Source organism: Lytechinus variegatus, chromosome 15 (genome assembly GCF_018143015.1).
Source record: "Lytechinus variegatus isolate NC3 chromosome 15, Lvar_3.0, whole genome shotgun sequence".
NCBI lineage: Eukaryota > Metazoa > Echinodermata > Echinoidea > Temnopleuroida > Toxopneustidae > Lytechinus > Lytechinus variegatus.
The window spans coordinates 13801640-13817319 of NC_054754.1; the positions used below are offsets into that span (position 1 = coordinate 13801640).

Below are 15680 nucleotides of genomic sequence, written 5' to 3' on the forward strand. Positions count from 1 at the left end.
CATAAGAGAGTTGGGAGTTATGACAAGCTAGCTGTGTCAAGAATTAATAAATTAAAAATTAGCACAAGGTTCAATCATTCCAAACATGAAAAAATTAAAGGACAAGTCCACCCAACAAAAAGTTAGTTTGAATAGAAAGAGAAAAATCCAACAAGCATAACACTGAAAATTTCATCAAAATCGGTCTGTATCTCTTCATGCAAATAGTATACCTACAAAATGCCTCGCTATTATACACAAGTCATGGAGTTTAATGGTTAGAGCATTGGCCTCAGGATCTTAAGGTTGTGAGTTTGAATCCCCACTCTGCCAAATTCTTCATTTTGATAAAAAGACCAAAGATTAATTTCTGTCATTTATAAGTTAAGCCACTATGCCTGATTAGATAAGACATAAAATGTTTCCTATGTATTTGGCTATATATCAGCTTAGAGTTATACCAGCAAAAAAAAACTCTCCTGCTGAGTTCCTACGGGAGTTACCATAACAAAAGCAAAATACAGATATACCTGAGCTCGGATACTACAGTTTGGCTGGTGGTTGACACTAATTCCATATCGGTTTCAAAACCTGAATCTCTAGTGGGACCAGAAGATTGTGTGAGATGTGTAGAGCTTCTCCCTTTGACACTCTGCAGAAGATGTTCATACAAACACAAAACAATCCATCACACAGGGGATCTGTGCTATACATGTAAATGCCCTTGTAGCTTACTTTTGATACACAAATGTACACCCTTTCATCAACCATTGGAAAGTGTGGACCCAACATCATCTTTCCATTGAAGTTCTAATATTCCAATATTGTTGTCATATCGTGCAACCCAAATCATAATTTGATGCATCAATTTGACATTCCTACATGGAACAGTACAATTCAACAGCATTCAATGAATTTTAATCATAACTTTCTAACAGTTTCATGTCTCAAATGATTTTCTACTGAGTGAGAATAAATCATATAAAACACCTGCTGTTTTCTCTTATTAAAAATCCTCTGGTAGCACATAATGACAGACTGATATTTCAAATACTTATACTCTAAACTTTGGTATTTTCAAAACCAAAAACACATTTCCATATTTCTTGGAGTAATGATCTCTTAAAAATTCAGTCTCTATCACATAAACATGATGTCAGTCAGCAATGTAGATTCAATACAACTCTTACCTCTCTTGCAGCACTTCTAGCAACCATTCCTTCAAGCTTCTGCAGCTGTTCACGGCTCTTCTCAATGTCTCTCTGACACTCTGCTAGACGTTCGCTCTGCCTTGAGGTCAGGTCGGTGAGCTCCTTGTTCTCCCTATCCCTGGTGAGGAGTGCTGTCTCCAGGTCCTGGATCCTACTAACATGCTCCTGGGCCTCATGCCTGGAGCCTTGGAGGGCTGTCTCTGTCTGGCTCAGCAAGTTGGCGGACTCCCTCAGTGTTCTGTTAATGGTGTAATAATGAAGAGAGATGGAATCAAAACAGATCGGCGTAAAATTATCACAATAAAATGAAGGAATTGATACTTTAAGATGTCATGAGGCATGTTAACCCTTGAGAAAATAGTGAGGAAAAAATGTAGCAAATTACTTTGAATTCAATTGGGCTTTATAAAAAAAAAAATTAAAAAAAAAATGTCATTGCGATTTCAATTTGATGCCTCAGCAACACTTTCTGATGCGGAATATCCCACATCTTTAGACATAAATAATCATCCTGGCTTTGTTGCACCATGTCTGTACAAGAGTTCTGAAAGTTTCTTGCATAGATGTATCAGTGAGGACGAACTTACCTGATCTCATCCCTTGCATCCTGTAAGTCTTCCTCCAGTGAGGTAGCCCTCTCAAGTAGCTCTTCCCTCTCACGATCACAGTGTTCTAGACTACCCCTCAGGTGCTCTTCAGAAGCTGCTAGCTGCATTCACAAGTTAGAGAGACATCAATTTGAAATTACCCTACTGTGTTAAAGCTGGTGATATCACATTGATGTGATTATTGAATTCAGCCTTATTGTCACGTGCATACTAAAAGCCCTAACTGTCATGTACAAGAGAAGATCTGGGGTCAATGCCACCCCAACATTATTAGAGTTTAACCCCTTTTCACAAAGTATACAATCGCTAATCAGTGATCAAATTCGTCATCCAATTGATTTTTATGGTTTTGCGTTTTTTTCTAAGTGAAGAATGGCATGGTAGAAGAACATATATAATGAATATGTCTTTACAAACAGGAACGATTCCAAAGCAACTTAAAATCTCACAAATACCTATTTTCAAAAAGGATGATAAGCAAAATATATGCAGCTATCGACCCATTTCGATATTACCATTTTTTTCAAAAATATTAGAAAAACTGATCTTTGAAAGATTAAGTTCATTTTTGACTTACAATAATATTTTACGTACACAACAATTTGGTTTCAGAAAAAAAAATATTCTACTTATATGTCTTTATTCTTTATACATGATTACATAATGCAAGAAATTGACAAAGGCAATTACACAATCGGAGTATTTTTGGATTTGTCCAAAGCCTTTGACACTGTTGATCACTCCATCCTTAAAAAATTATATCATTATGGTATTAGGGGGGTGGCCTATGAATGGTTTCACAACTATTTACCAGACCGAACACAATATGTAGTGATCAACAGTGACAAATCTGCCTCTGTAAATATTACACATGGCGTACCGCAAGGGTCCGTCCTCGGCCCGTTGCTTTTTCTCCTCTATATAAATGATATTATATTTTGCTCTCCATTATTAAAATTTTTATTATTTGCAGACGATACAAATATACTTTTATCACATAAAAACTACGATTCCCTTACCACATTATTAAATTCTGAATTAAAAAAGGTTATTTCATGGTTACAATCAAACAAATTATCTTTGAATATTGATAAAACAAAATTTATTATATTTCGAGCTAGAGGCAAAAGAATACCTGATAATCCTCCCAGAATCCTTATGGATAATATATATTTAAATAGGGTTGATAATACATCCTTTTTAGGAATAAAAATAAATGAGTTTCTTTCTTGGAAACCACACATTGAGGATATATGTTCACGTATAAGTAGAACAGCTGGAATATTACATAAACTTAAATTTATTTTACCAAAATATACTATGATAACTTTATATAATAGTCTTGTTTTGCCACATCTAACGTATTGTAATGTCATATGGGGTAATACATTTCAGTCACATTTAAAGTTAGTTATTGCTCAGAAAAAAAGTGTTAAGAATTATTTATTCAATTATCATACTAATGAACTGTTTTTAAATTCAAAAATCTTAAAGATAAATGATTTGATAGATATGAGTGTTGCTAGATTTATGTTCAACTATAAAATGAATACACTTCCTGACGTTTTCAATAACATCTTTAAAACAAATGACTCTCACCATACATATCTAACCCGCAAAAATAAAGACTATCGCTCATTTCTAGCACGTAAATCCACATCTCAACAATCCTTACGATTTAATGGTCCAAAAATATGGAATAACTTATCACAAGATTTTAAAGAATGCTCAACAGCCACTACTTTTACAAGAAAACTAAAGGATTTACTTTTTCATAAATATAAACAATTTACTTTATTATAGGTGCACCCTTGAAATTTCAAAATAAATTAATTTTTAATGGTTTGTTTAACTTTTTGTTGTTTGTTTAAATGTCCTGTCTCACACTGTAGATGTAACATTTATTGTTTAAGTTGTACATACTATTTCTTTCCTGTTTTATGTAATCATTTTCCATATCTTATACTTGTTATGGGCCCCTGGTGATAAGCTATTTGCTTCTTAGGGGTCCACACCTTATGTATCAATTCCTAACTTAATTGTACATTTTGATTTGTAAATATGTTTTCTTGTTTTTACACATGAAGGTGAAATAAATGACATGAAAAAATCCATGACATGATTAGGCGGGAAAACAGACAACCGACCCAATTTCTTTTAACCTCACTTATAGCAAACAAACATTTTTCTTTCAAAAAGAATTGGGCCCTCAATATGATGACATAATTGCTTTAGGGGCATTTTACTATTCTTGCTGTACCAAGTGATAAATTAAATATAGATATGAATTTGAATACCATTCTTAGTTGTTCCTGAGTGTCTAATCTGTAATTATCAAGCTGTTCATTCAATTCTTCTAGTTTTCTTGCAGTTTCATCTCTCTGCATCTCCATCCTGAGGGAGAAGAAAATGGAAAAGAAAAGGCAAATTTGGTACATTCAGAACAAATTATGCACACTTGTTCATTCCTAAATAAAAAAACAAAAGGGTTTTTCTTCAAATAGCATGCTTTGATAAGGTGCATTCATTCAAAGTTAATGGTAGAAAAAAAACTATTTGCAATCGATTCCAAAAACGGTAATTGCAAATTTGCATTGACTTTAAACTTTAACAAATCCATACATACAACCTGCTGCGAAAGGCAGGCCACAAGATCTTTGCAAGACATGATTATATGTGACATAAAATGATTGCAACTTTCTTCAGTGTACCCAAGGAAGTAGATACATGACATCATGCCATGCAGGGGGGGGGGGTTGACACAATAGTTCCTCCCCTTCAACGCCATTGAAGGTGCATATACCCCACCCCCTTATTTGTCTTTGAGAACCCCTCCCCAGCTTTAAACTCACCTGTCCCTCAATGTTTGTTCTTCTTGAAGCTCCGAGCGTATCTTCTTCACTTCTAGACGATGATTCTGAATGAGAGACTCCTTGTCTGATAGCTGCCTCCCACTCTCATCAAGGCTCTTCTCTGCTATCCTGAAAAAGAAACAGATCACCATTCTAACAGTTTCTTCAAATCTAATGCTCAAAGAGAAAAAAAAATCATTGAAATATCACCCTCCCTATTGTTCCATACCTGTCAACCCTGAAACCAAAAAATTGAGCCATGCAATAATACAGATTTTTTTTTTGCTTATACAAATATGGACACAGAGGAGCAAGTGGATCTCTCATTCACAAATTCTGGAGTTTAAAAGGGACAGGTGATAGGTACAGTTCCCCGAAGTACTTTACAGTAATACATTCATTAGGTTTCTGGACTCTCTCTTTCTCTATCTTTCATTCTCTCACTTTGACATCTCTATGCACTGTCTCAAGAAGAGATCCATACTTTAAACTATCCTTTCATTCAGTCTCTTTCACTTTTCAAATCCCAAATTCATCAAGTTTTTCTTATCTTAGTGTAGACCAACAGACCTCGAGCTCTATAGCACAGATTAATACTTCCCATTTGGGTCCTTGGCTCCGTAACACAAAGATTAGCGATCAATCGCAAAATGAACTGACCAATCAATATCAATGTTACATGTGCATTAGGTTTAAAAATACAGACAAGGGACCAATCAGTGCGGTTCCTTCATATTTGCAATTCATCACAAACCTTTGAGTTACAGAGCCCTTATCTCTCACTCCCCGCACAAATCCATCTATCTTTCACTCCCTCCTTTGTTCTTCCTCTCCATCTCTCACCTGAGTGCTGACCCATTAACCTTGAGCTCTGTCTTGAGTGATTCACATTTCTTCTTCAGGCTTGCAATGGTTGATCTACTTCCATCCATCTCAATGTCTAGCATCTTCAGCTTAAATAATAATAATAAAAAAAGAATGATGAATAATGACATTTGAATAAAGGTATATTATTCAATATGCTTTATTTCATAATGTAATCAAAAGCAATAATTTTCACTAACAAATCTGTATAATTCTTGCAACTGACTGGGGCTTGAAGGCTTTTGCAATAATCATAAGTTATGAAAGATACCTGTTTTTAAATTCATAGCTTAAGTGAATATATTAAGTTTAATATTAACCTACTCTATGAACAATATTCATGCAGGGTTTATATTTTTACAATAACCCAACAGTAAATTTGCATTGAACACCTCGAAGTACTTTTTGGCACATCACATTTCATTCACGACTTTACAAACAGCTTTATGGAACACCCCCTCCCTCAAATCTCGAGAATTTTTGTTATCGTACCTGTCCTTTAGTTAGTCTGAGTTCATACTGGGAGCTTTCTATCTGGTTCTGCAGACTGTGGTTCTCTCCCACCAGGTTGCTGTTCTCCTCCCGCAGTGCCTTGAGCTTCTTACGAAGATGGCGGTTCTCTGTAGTATCAGGATCAAGAGCAGTTCGATCCAGTAGAGAAGAGGTGGAGGAATGGGCTGAAAGGTGCTGGCCATTTTCATACTGATTTGAGAAAAGATTTTTTTTGTAAATTACATATGCAGATGATTAAAATTGTATTACGCCTGTGTGTTACAAATATTTCGTATCTATAAGGCATTCAAAATATCACTCCTTTGCTGAATTACACATTCTAACACTCATGACATTCAAATAAATCCCTCATTTCATCAACAAAGAAATCTATTACAAGTCACTTTCCAGACCACAAAATGAGAGGGCGTTTTAGCAGGTCAATAATTCCATGTTCCTGGCCTGAGGTCCGGTCCGTTTCAAACAGAGTTCTGATCAAACACAGCTCAGAAACTCCAACGCAACTTGAATTTTAATCAATGGAATGTGCATATTAGGGCCTTGGTTGTTTTTGTAGTTGCATCTAAATGCATCTCTTTCTGCAATTGGCCCCTTGTCTAGAAATTCCCTATTAAGTATTTTTTCGGTAAAAGGAGTTATATGTTTTTAAAGCCAGAACCAGTAATAATACTAACTATAATAATTAGAACTATAAAATGCTTCTCAACACTGACAATATTTCACATTTAAAGCCAACCTTTGATTTCCTGCTCTGCTTGGAGGTGGAGACATGGGATACTCTAGAACTCTTTCTGCTGTATTCACTCTGATCTGACCTCAGGGATATTGATGAGGTCACACGGTCAGGGGTCAGGTCATCAAGGGTCAATGCTGGTAACTGCTCATCTTCTTCTGGAACTACATCATACTCAAAGTCATCCAAGTACCTGATTAAAAAAGAAGAAAAGATATCAGAATTGGAAATGTGCATAATAAAATCCTTGTAGTACATGAGCTGGGAACTGTAATTCAATATTCATTTTACATTTCTTTAAACTGTCACAGCTAGAGCCCTGTTGGATAAAAATTACTGTATTATGGCAACTATGCCATCCAATGTCAACTACCATGGTAACAATGATCAATGGCAAATCAAAATCAAGGATTCCAAGCAAGTTACGATTTGATGGCAAAGGTACCATAATGGTAACTTTTATGCAACCGTGCCAGGTCCCAATTTTTCACCAATGATTACTTCTCTGACATGGTTTCAGTATAGGCAGAACTCTTTATTGGTTTAATTTGGAACAGTTTGAATGGCAAACTTCTTTAGAGAAATATTTCAATAAGGGAAGAAACTATTTCAGATCAAGTAAAAATTGAATATAAATATCATGTCTGTATATCACAAAGCCCATTCCAAAGCCAGATAATAAACTTAGCATTAGATTGGAACTTTCAGACATTTTGGCTCAGTTACACCATTTATAAGTATTTGACAAAGTGACTTATAATGTAATCAGAATAAAGATTACAATTAGTTTCAACTATGATAAATGATACATGTACATCATGAAATCATCAAATACCTTTCTCCTTCCTACTTGTATGTGACTTCAAACTCTTAAAGCTCTTACTTGATGATTGCAAATAACAAAAATAACAAAAAAGTTTCAGTCATCTTCTTTTGAGTTGAACAATTATCTGTGCACTGTGACTTTTCAAGTACCTGGTATATGTAAGACTGAACACTTATGTGATTATTTTCTGTCATCTTGATGTTGAGCATGGAAAAGTCCCATTTGTTTTTACAATTATTTAGAGCAAGAAATTATTCATTATGGTGAATTTCTTCAGGTCTTACTTATGATCGCGCCTTGGTGTTTGAAGAAGTTGTAAGTTTTGTTCAGTTCGGATGAGCTTCCGGCGCAGTTCTGCCACATTCTTCAACAACAAGTCCTCATCACTACTTGTTTGGGCCATGGTGCTACGTCAGTAATAGATCAGCTGGAATCCATTCTTCTTCATCCATCTTGAAAAAGAAAATAGAAAAAAGAGAACAATGCCTGAAATTGGTCTTGATTATCCTTGGCGCTTGACCAGCTCTAGGAATGTGGGTTGGAGTCAGAGCCAATGTATTGATCTCCAAACTTCTGTTGCCTAGGGACAGTGATTTTCCGCGATCGCAGAAAACGGACGGAATTCACGGAAAAGGCCTTTTGAAACGGAAAGTTGCATTTCAAACGGAAATTCATGGAAAACGCATTTTCCCTCAAAATACACAGAATAGCAACAGAAATTACTCCAAAATAACAACAAAATGAGAGTATTAAATGGCCACAAAACCCCAGAAAACACGATCTCACTTCGCTACAATCATGACAATTCACACATCGTGACTGCTCTCGACATCATCACACTCGATAGTACCCCCGCGACCATACCCGGCCTGCCGGGTTGAGCTTCATATCGCTCAACTGCACGGTCGTGTGTTGCTGCCCTCTACGTTTGAAGATGTAACAGCACGATATCGTGGTCTTAAAATCCAAGATGGCGGATTGGCGAAAGCCGTTGCCTGATGATAACGATGTCCAAAAAACCCCCCAAATTATCGATGAAATTTAATTTCACTGCAAAATAATGCTAATTATGTGAAAGGTGAGGATGTATGCATGCTAAATGTGATCGAAAAATTATTAAATGCACCCGCATAGATCCGATTAGAACGGATTTTATTGTGTTGTTGGTCCAGTAGCAGATACAAATTTTGGCCAGTGCGAGTGTACGCGCTGTGATTTTGCTATTCAATGTGTAAACGGAATTGTTACTTTTCCGTGTGTACAAAGTGTATGGGGAAACGGAATTTCCGTTTTCTGACATGCTGAAACGGAATTTGAGATTTTCTGAAACGGAAAAGGCCATTTTTTGAAACGGAAAATCACTGTCCCTAATTGCCATATGTATTTACCCATGTTATACAAAAAAAAATTGGAAAAAAAAAGTGGAATGCCTCTGGCGGTGTCATCTGCATCACGCGATTCAATATAGCTGCAGTGCTGACTTTAAAAACTACTATAACTCGCACAAGATGTTCAGTGATACTTGGGTTACTTACAGAAAAAGATTGCCAACACTTTTGAAAATAAAATATTTTCGATTGGACTTTTTTTAGACCTTTCGAAAGCCTTTGACTGTATGGATCACCGTATTTTAATGAAATTATATTTTTATGGCTTCCGGGGTATTGCAAATGACTTAATAAGTAATTATCTATCTAACAGGAAACAGTTTGTTAGCATTGGAAATTTTACTTCTTCTGGCAATGCCATTTCTACAGGCATTCCCCAAGGTTCAAATCTCGGCCCTCTTCTCTTTCTGTTATATGTGAATGATTTACCGAATTCTAGTGATATATTATCTTTTATTTTATTCGCAGATGACACAAGCCTTTTTGTTTCTGATGATAATCTAGTAAGAGCATCAAATTGCATCAATATTGAGTTACCAAAAGTTCATTCTTGGTTTTTTGCAAACAAATTGTTACTTAATTTCGATAAAACAAATTTAATAATTTTCAAAACAAAAAAATGCCTGGATTTAAGTCAAATTAAAATATACATTGATGACAATGAAATACAAATGACAGAATCTGTAAAATATCTTGGTGTGAAATTGGACAATAAATTAATTTGGAAAGATCATGTAGATGAAATTTCTCGTAAGATATCCTGTGTCATAGGATTATTGAGTAGAATTAGATATATTTTACCAATGTCAGTTCTCCTGAAATTATATAAAGCTATGATCTTGCCACAGTTGAGTTATTGTAACATCATATTGGGAAATTGTCCAAAATACTTATTACAGAGGTTATATTTGTTGCAGAAACGTGCTATTAGAATAATAACAAAGTTATCATACCTTGCCCATACAAACATAATTTTCAAAAATCTCAATATATTAACAATATTTGACCTGAATGTGTACTGTGTTGCCATATTTATGTATCAGTATTTAAAAAATGTTTTGCCTGAATGTTTTAATGATTTATTTATTTTTCAACGGGCAGTCAATAAATATGCAACAAGAAACTATAATGATCTATACTTGCCAAAGTACAAATATGATTTTTCTCGTTCCATTATTAATTATAGAGGACCTATTATTTGGAATAATTGAAAGCTCAAACGATAACTTACCAGTTTGAAGTTTGAGCAGAATTTTATGAGGGAGTTGAGTGAGGAGATTAATTGAGATCCCGCCTCGCACATGCGCACTCATTCTTCGGAGCATCAAAATGTGATCGCTGTTTAAAATATCAGCTTCCTAATGCAGCTGATACGAACGAACATTAGCTTTAAGTCACCACAGACTATTAAAATTAATTTCTCTCAAGAGGGAGGGAGAGGAGGGCAATTAATCTCCTCACTCAACTCCCTCATAAAATTCTGCTCAAACTTCAAACTGGTAAGTTATCGTTTGAGCTTTCAATTTTATTTCGTTCGTCTCGAGAGGAGACTAATTGAGATTTTGTAGCTCAGCGAACACATTTTGAGTTGCACTGTCTGCAAAAGACATGTTTGTGCAGATACAAAGGATATACAGTATGGAACATGTACAAAGCAAATTTGTATATACCTTATTTCAACTTTACTACTGTTGTAGAATTGCTTGCGAAAATTCAGTTGCTTCACTATCAGCAAGAGGTTTATTGTAATATTGCTGGAAGGTTTTTTCTCTTGACCATCCAGCTTGATTCATGATGCTAGAAATAGGCACACTTGCTCTGATTGCTGCCGATGTTGCAGCCGATCTTGTAGAATGTGATTTATACACTGAAGTATCAATCCCGGCGCCTGCTAATGTCACTTTGATCCATCTTGATATGGTCTGTGATGAAACTTTGCCATATGGCTTGGTATAGCTAATGAACAAGCGTCGCTCTAGTCCTCTGATAGACTTAGTCCTTTTCATATACGCTCGTAAATATTTAACAATACACAACCTCCTGTCTGATGGGTATGCCTTCAACTTCATAGTGAAACCATGGTGACCTGGTCTGCTATGCTTGAGCAGTTCATCTACATGAAAACTCACTGAACTTTGTTTCAGTTCCATCTTATCTAAGTTTAACAAATGTAACGTCTGCACCCTTTGTGCAGAGACTAAGGCTAACAATAAGCAAAGTTTATGTGTAAGCTGCTTTAAACTTAAAGTCTTAGCTGGCGAAAGCCTACGTAGAAATTTCAATGCTACGCTGACATCCCAAGTGTCTTGATAACGTGCTTGTGGAGGTCTGAGGTTAAAGGTCCCTTTAAGAAACCTACAGATAAGAGGTTGTGTCCCCACAGAATGAACACTATTCTCCAGAGTTACATACAAGGATAATGCACTTCTTGCTGCATTCATTGTACTATAACTAGCCTTCTCTCTATGAAACAGTTCTGCTAAAAATTCTAACACAAAGTTAACTGAAGAACGAAGAGGACTTTTCTTCCTGCTTTCACAAAATTTTGTCCATTTTGTCCAATATACTCGGTACTGACGTTGAGTAGACTTCCTCAATGATGCTGTCAACACGTCGGTGATCCCTTCATCTAAGCCTATATTCTCGAAGGGTCCCCTGTTACCCTGCAACACAAAAGATCAAGGCGATCATAAAGTGGGTGAGGTAAGTTTGTTACAGGTTGTCTAAGGAGGTTAATGTCTCTCCTAAGGAGCAACGGTTCCTCCACAAGGATGCTATTAAGGCATGGGAACCATGATTGTGTTGGCCAGTTTGGAACGACCAAAATGCCCGATGCCCTATCAGACTTGATCTTTTGAATGCATTTAGCCAATAAGCAGAAGGGAGGAAATGCATAAAAATCTAGCTTTCCCCAGTCTAGTGTGAATGCATCAACTGATTCTGCATTTGGATCTGGTAACCATGAAACATATCTTTGTGTTTGTGCATTCAACCTGGAGGCAAAAATATCAATTTTTGGGCTGCCAAATCTTTGGATGACTTTTCTGTATGCTCTTTTGCTGAGCATCCATTCAGTTCTATCATTGAAATTGCGTGATTCATAATCTGCTTCAATATTCTGGCTGCCTGGAAGGTGTGCAGCACTAAGCCAGATATTTCGTTCCATGCACCATTTCCAAATTTTTATGGAAAGCTTGTTACAACTTGGGGATTTAATGCCTCCCATGTTATTTACATAGCACACTGCTGTTGTGTTATCAGATCTAATTAAGATATGAGCATTGGATGTACTACCATGAAAGGATCTCAGCCCTAGATCGATGGCCAAGATTTCTAGATAATTAATTTCATTATTTTGTGCCTTTTCATTTTCAGACTGATTCCACCTTCCCCCTGTATGAACTTGCATATTTGTGGCACCCCATCCATAGCCACTAGCATCCGCGCGGATTTCAAATTTAGGGTTTTCCCTTTTGATAGGAGCAAATGCACTATCTGCATGACTTATCCACCATTCTAGTTCCTGCTTCGACTCGCATGATAGCTCCATAATTCTGTCATAATGCCCTTTATTCTTTTTCAAGGCTTCTATTTTTTCTTTCTCCATATTCCTATAAAACAATGGTCCATGCTGGACAGCAGGGAAGGTGGAGATTATCTTTCCGATAACATGTGCGACATGTCGAATTGTGGGTTTTGGTTGCAGGAGTAACTTTTCACATTCTTCCCTGACATTCTGAGCTCTCTCTACTGGGAGTTTAATGGTCATGTCTACTGTATTGAGGGTAAAGCCCAAGAACTGGAGCTCCTGTACTGGTTTTAGTACTGATTTTTCTGGGTGAACTTTAAACCCTAATTCTGAAAATGCCTGCAAAGTGGCATTAATTGCAGACTCAACTTTTTCTTTTGTGTCCCCAATAAGAATTGTATCATCAAGATATCCAAGTACAATATGACCCTTTTCACGTAGTGAAGAGAATACTGGTTTCAACATCTTAGTGAATAACCTGGGTGCAGAGGTTAACCCATTTGGCAGTGCCTTGTATTGCCACTGTTGTCCTTGCCAATTAAATTGCAAGTATTTCCGGAATTCAGAATGAATCGGAATAGAGTAGTATGCATCTTGGAGGTCTACTGAAGCCATGTAAAAATTTTCCGCCAAGAGGCAAATCACAGAATGGATATTATCCATCTTAAAGTGTTGTTTAACCACAAATTCATTTAGGTCTGATAGATCCAAGATCAATCTTAGACTGCCATTTTTCTTTGGCCTTGTAAATATGTTGGAAAAATAACCACCCTTGATAAAGGGTGAACTTCTTTCTATTACATTCTTTCCTTCAAGATTTCTCAGTTCAGCTGATATCTTATCTGTTTCTGATCTGTTACGTTTAAATTGATGACATATCAACCTTTCTGGATGTGGTAAACTTGTATCAAATTCTATCTTAAAACCCCTGACAGCTTCCAGTATTGTATGATCGGATGTGATTTTCTTCCAATTATTATAATATTGTTTCAGTCGACCTCCAACAGGGGATGCTTGGTCAGAATTATTTGTGCATGCAATTTCATGATCGTTTGTATAAAACAAAGAATTATTGCTACCTACCTCTTGGGGTATACTGGTAGCTACTTCCGCTGGGGATTCTCTCGGTATCTGCCCTGAGATGCTGGTGGTTTTTTCACCATGGGGGCTTGTGGCTGTCTGCGGCCCCTGATAGGGGCCTTTCTGTCCAAAAAAGGCCTGTAAGGAGCACCTGATTGTGGTCGATGGTTAGGAGTAGACCAACCTGCAGCTCTGTAACCTTGGCGGGAGTAATCTCCAGCTCTGTAAGGATGGTAATTGGCGTGAGCTCGATAACGGCCACGGCCTGGCTCTGAAGTTTTTACAACTCGTCCAGTAGCTTTCTGCTCTTCGGTCATGTCCTTAACTCGCTTTCCCAAATCGTCCCCAAAAAGGAACTTTGTGACCGGAATAGTTGGTTTGCACAGGTGGCTGTATGCAGCATTCATGTCAGGCTTTATTTGTTCCTTGCGTAGAGCATTCATTTCGTAATTTGCATTAGACAGCAAGGCCAATGCATCTTGTTGAGATGGAGAAAGGTTGCCTGACGAGATTGAGCGAGTGAAGGCAGTCAAGCCCCTAGTGAGGGACTTCTGTACCCTAGCTAGCTTGAGGTCTCTGCTTCTTGTTGAAGGAGACAGATTCTCCCAAATAACAGGGTTCACTTTAGGTACATCCAAGTAGGGGCAGTTGCTTGGTGGCAAATATTTTATTCCAGTCTCTTCGAGGACTTTCTCCTCCAATTTATTGTTCATCATGAACATTGTTGAGCTAGCTATTTCTTCTTCAAGAGGAGGCCCCTCATCAGATTGGGCAGCAAACTTAGCTGCGAATGTGGGAATCATTTTTGGCAATGTGGATTCCTCTTGGGAAGTACATGTGATGTCATCGTAATCAACATCAACTGGTTGCGTGTACAGCCTTTGGCATGATTGGTACGGATTGATGTCATCATGATCATCAGCTGAGTCCTCATTATGAGCATGTTCAGCGTAATGTTGGTCATAATCTTCCTCCGGCAATGGGAGAGCACCAATGACACGGTTAAGCATGGATTCCAGTTTTGTTAAACGACTGTCAACATCAGCCAAGTTTTTATTTTCATCCCGTGAGTGGGACGACTGCTCCTTTTTTGAAGATGAAACTGAAGCTGGGGGTCCGCTATTGCCGTCTTTAACATTGCTTTGCTTCTTCTTATCTTTCTCTGGTTTCTTAACATACCGTTTATCGATCTTCTTCCCGCTCACGGAGCTCTTGGGCTCATGACTTGTGAGGCTTTTGGAGGTGGATGTGCTCGCGGGGTGCTTAGACCCATGGTGGAGCATCGCCGCCGGAGTTTCGGGGGCCGAGGAGGCTCTCGGTCCGGTAGGAGACGGACTCAAATCCGCCGAATCTTGATCGCGAGCGTTGCTCGAACTCATGATAGAAAACGTAAAAATACGATTCTGAAGTGCAAGAAATTATCACCTTGCCTTGAATAACTTCTGAAAATAGATATGAATAGTCTTTTGAGTAAAAATGCGTCGTATTTCCGAAGAAAAATCGTTTTTTCTGTAAGAGTGCGGCAGGTGTTTGAACCTGCTATTTTGCGATGAAGCGATAATGAGTGCGCATGTGCGAGGCGGGATCTCAATTAGTCTCCTCTCGAGACGAACGAAATAAAATTTGAAATCAGAACAGAAATCTTGTCAGTCAATGTCTCTTTTTAAAAGACAATACAAATCATTTCTTATTAATCAATGGTTCATTAAATAGACTTTCAGTTGCCTGTTTTTGCCCTTTTTTTATTTGGTGTATACTTTATTTATTGTTATGTTATGTTCGGGAACTAGCCTTGATAGGCCTTTGGCCTTTGCTGGTCCCCTGAATCCGGTACTTGTATGTTGTGCTTTCATTTGTTGTAATTGTTATCTCTAAAATTGTATTTTGCTTTTTTTATCCCTTTGCCTCTTTATAATATTTGTAAATATTGTTTTATCATGTTAAATGTATGATTTTATCTTTGGTGCAATAAAAGGCCATATCAGCCAATCAATCAATACTTGGTTACTCTTATTTCCATGTCTTATGAAATATACCAATACACTTACAGAGATATGATGGTAATTCAACAAATACCCCCAATGTGGCCAAAGTTTA

At 37.1% G+C, this 15680-nt stretch overlaps 2 protein-coding genes across 3 annotated transcripts in view; both read right to left on the reverse strand.

The window, feature by feature from the left end:
* LOC121428934 (coiled-coil domain-containing protein 18-like) overlaps positions 1–15680 on the reverse strand; it is a 47782-nt gene that overhangs the window by 23617 nt on the left and 8485 nt on the right. For both annotated transcript variants that reach the window (XM_041625824.1, XM_041625825.1), the window contains exons 2-10: positions 7871–8038; positions 6764–6953; positions 6007–6216; positions 5494–5603; positions 4651–4779; positions 4096–4192; positions 1778–1899; positions 1170–1428; positions 510–631 (exon numbers count right to left, since the gene is read on the reverse strand). In XM_041625824.1, the coding sequence (XP_041481758.1) occupies positions 510–631; positions 1170–1428; positions 1778–1899; positions 4096–4192; positions 4651–4779; positions 5494–5603; positions 6007–6216; positions 6764–6953; positions 7871–7989 (1358 nt within the window). In that variant the 5' untranslated portion in view covers positions 7990–8038. The remainder of the gene's footprint in view (positions 1–509; positions 632–1169; positions 1429–1777; positions 1900–4095; positions 4193–4650; positions 4780–5493; positions 5604–6006; positions 6217–6763; positions 6954–7870; positions 8039–15680) is intronic.
* LOC121428935 lies at positions 10797–14962 on the reverse strand. Its single transcript, XM_041625826.1, has 2 exons — positions 13587–14962; positions 10797–11637 (listed from the first exon to the last, which is right to left on the reverse strand). The coding sequence occupies exon 1, from the start codon at positions 14960–14962 to the stop codon at positions 13607–13609; it is 1356 nt and encodes a 451-aa protein (XP_041481760.1). The 3' UTR covers positions 10797–11637; positions 13587–13606.

Coding starts and splice junctions, on each gene's coding strand:
- LOC121428935 (XM_041625826.1), bottom strand. CDS start 14,962: ATGAGTTCGAGCAACGCTCGCGATCAAGATTCGGCGGATTTGAGTCCG.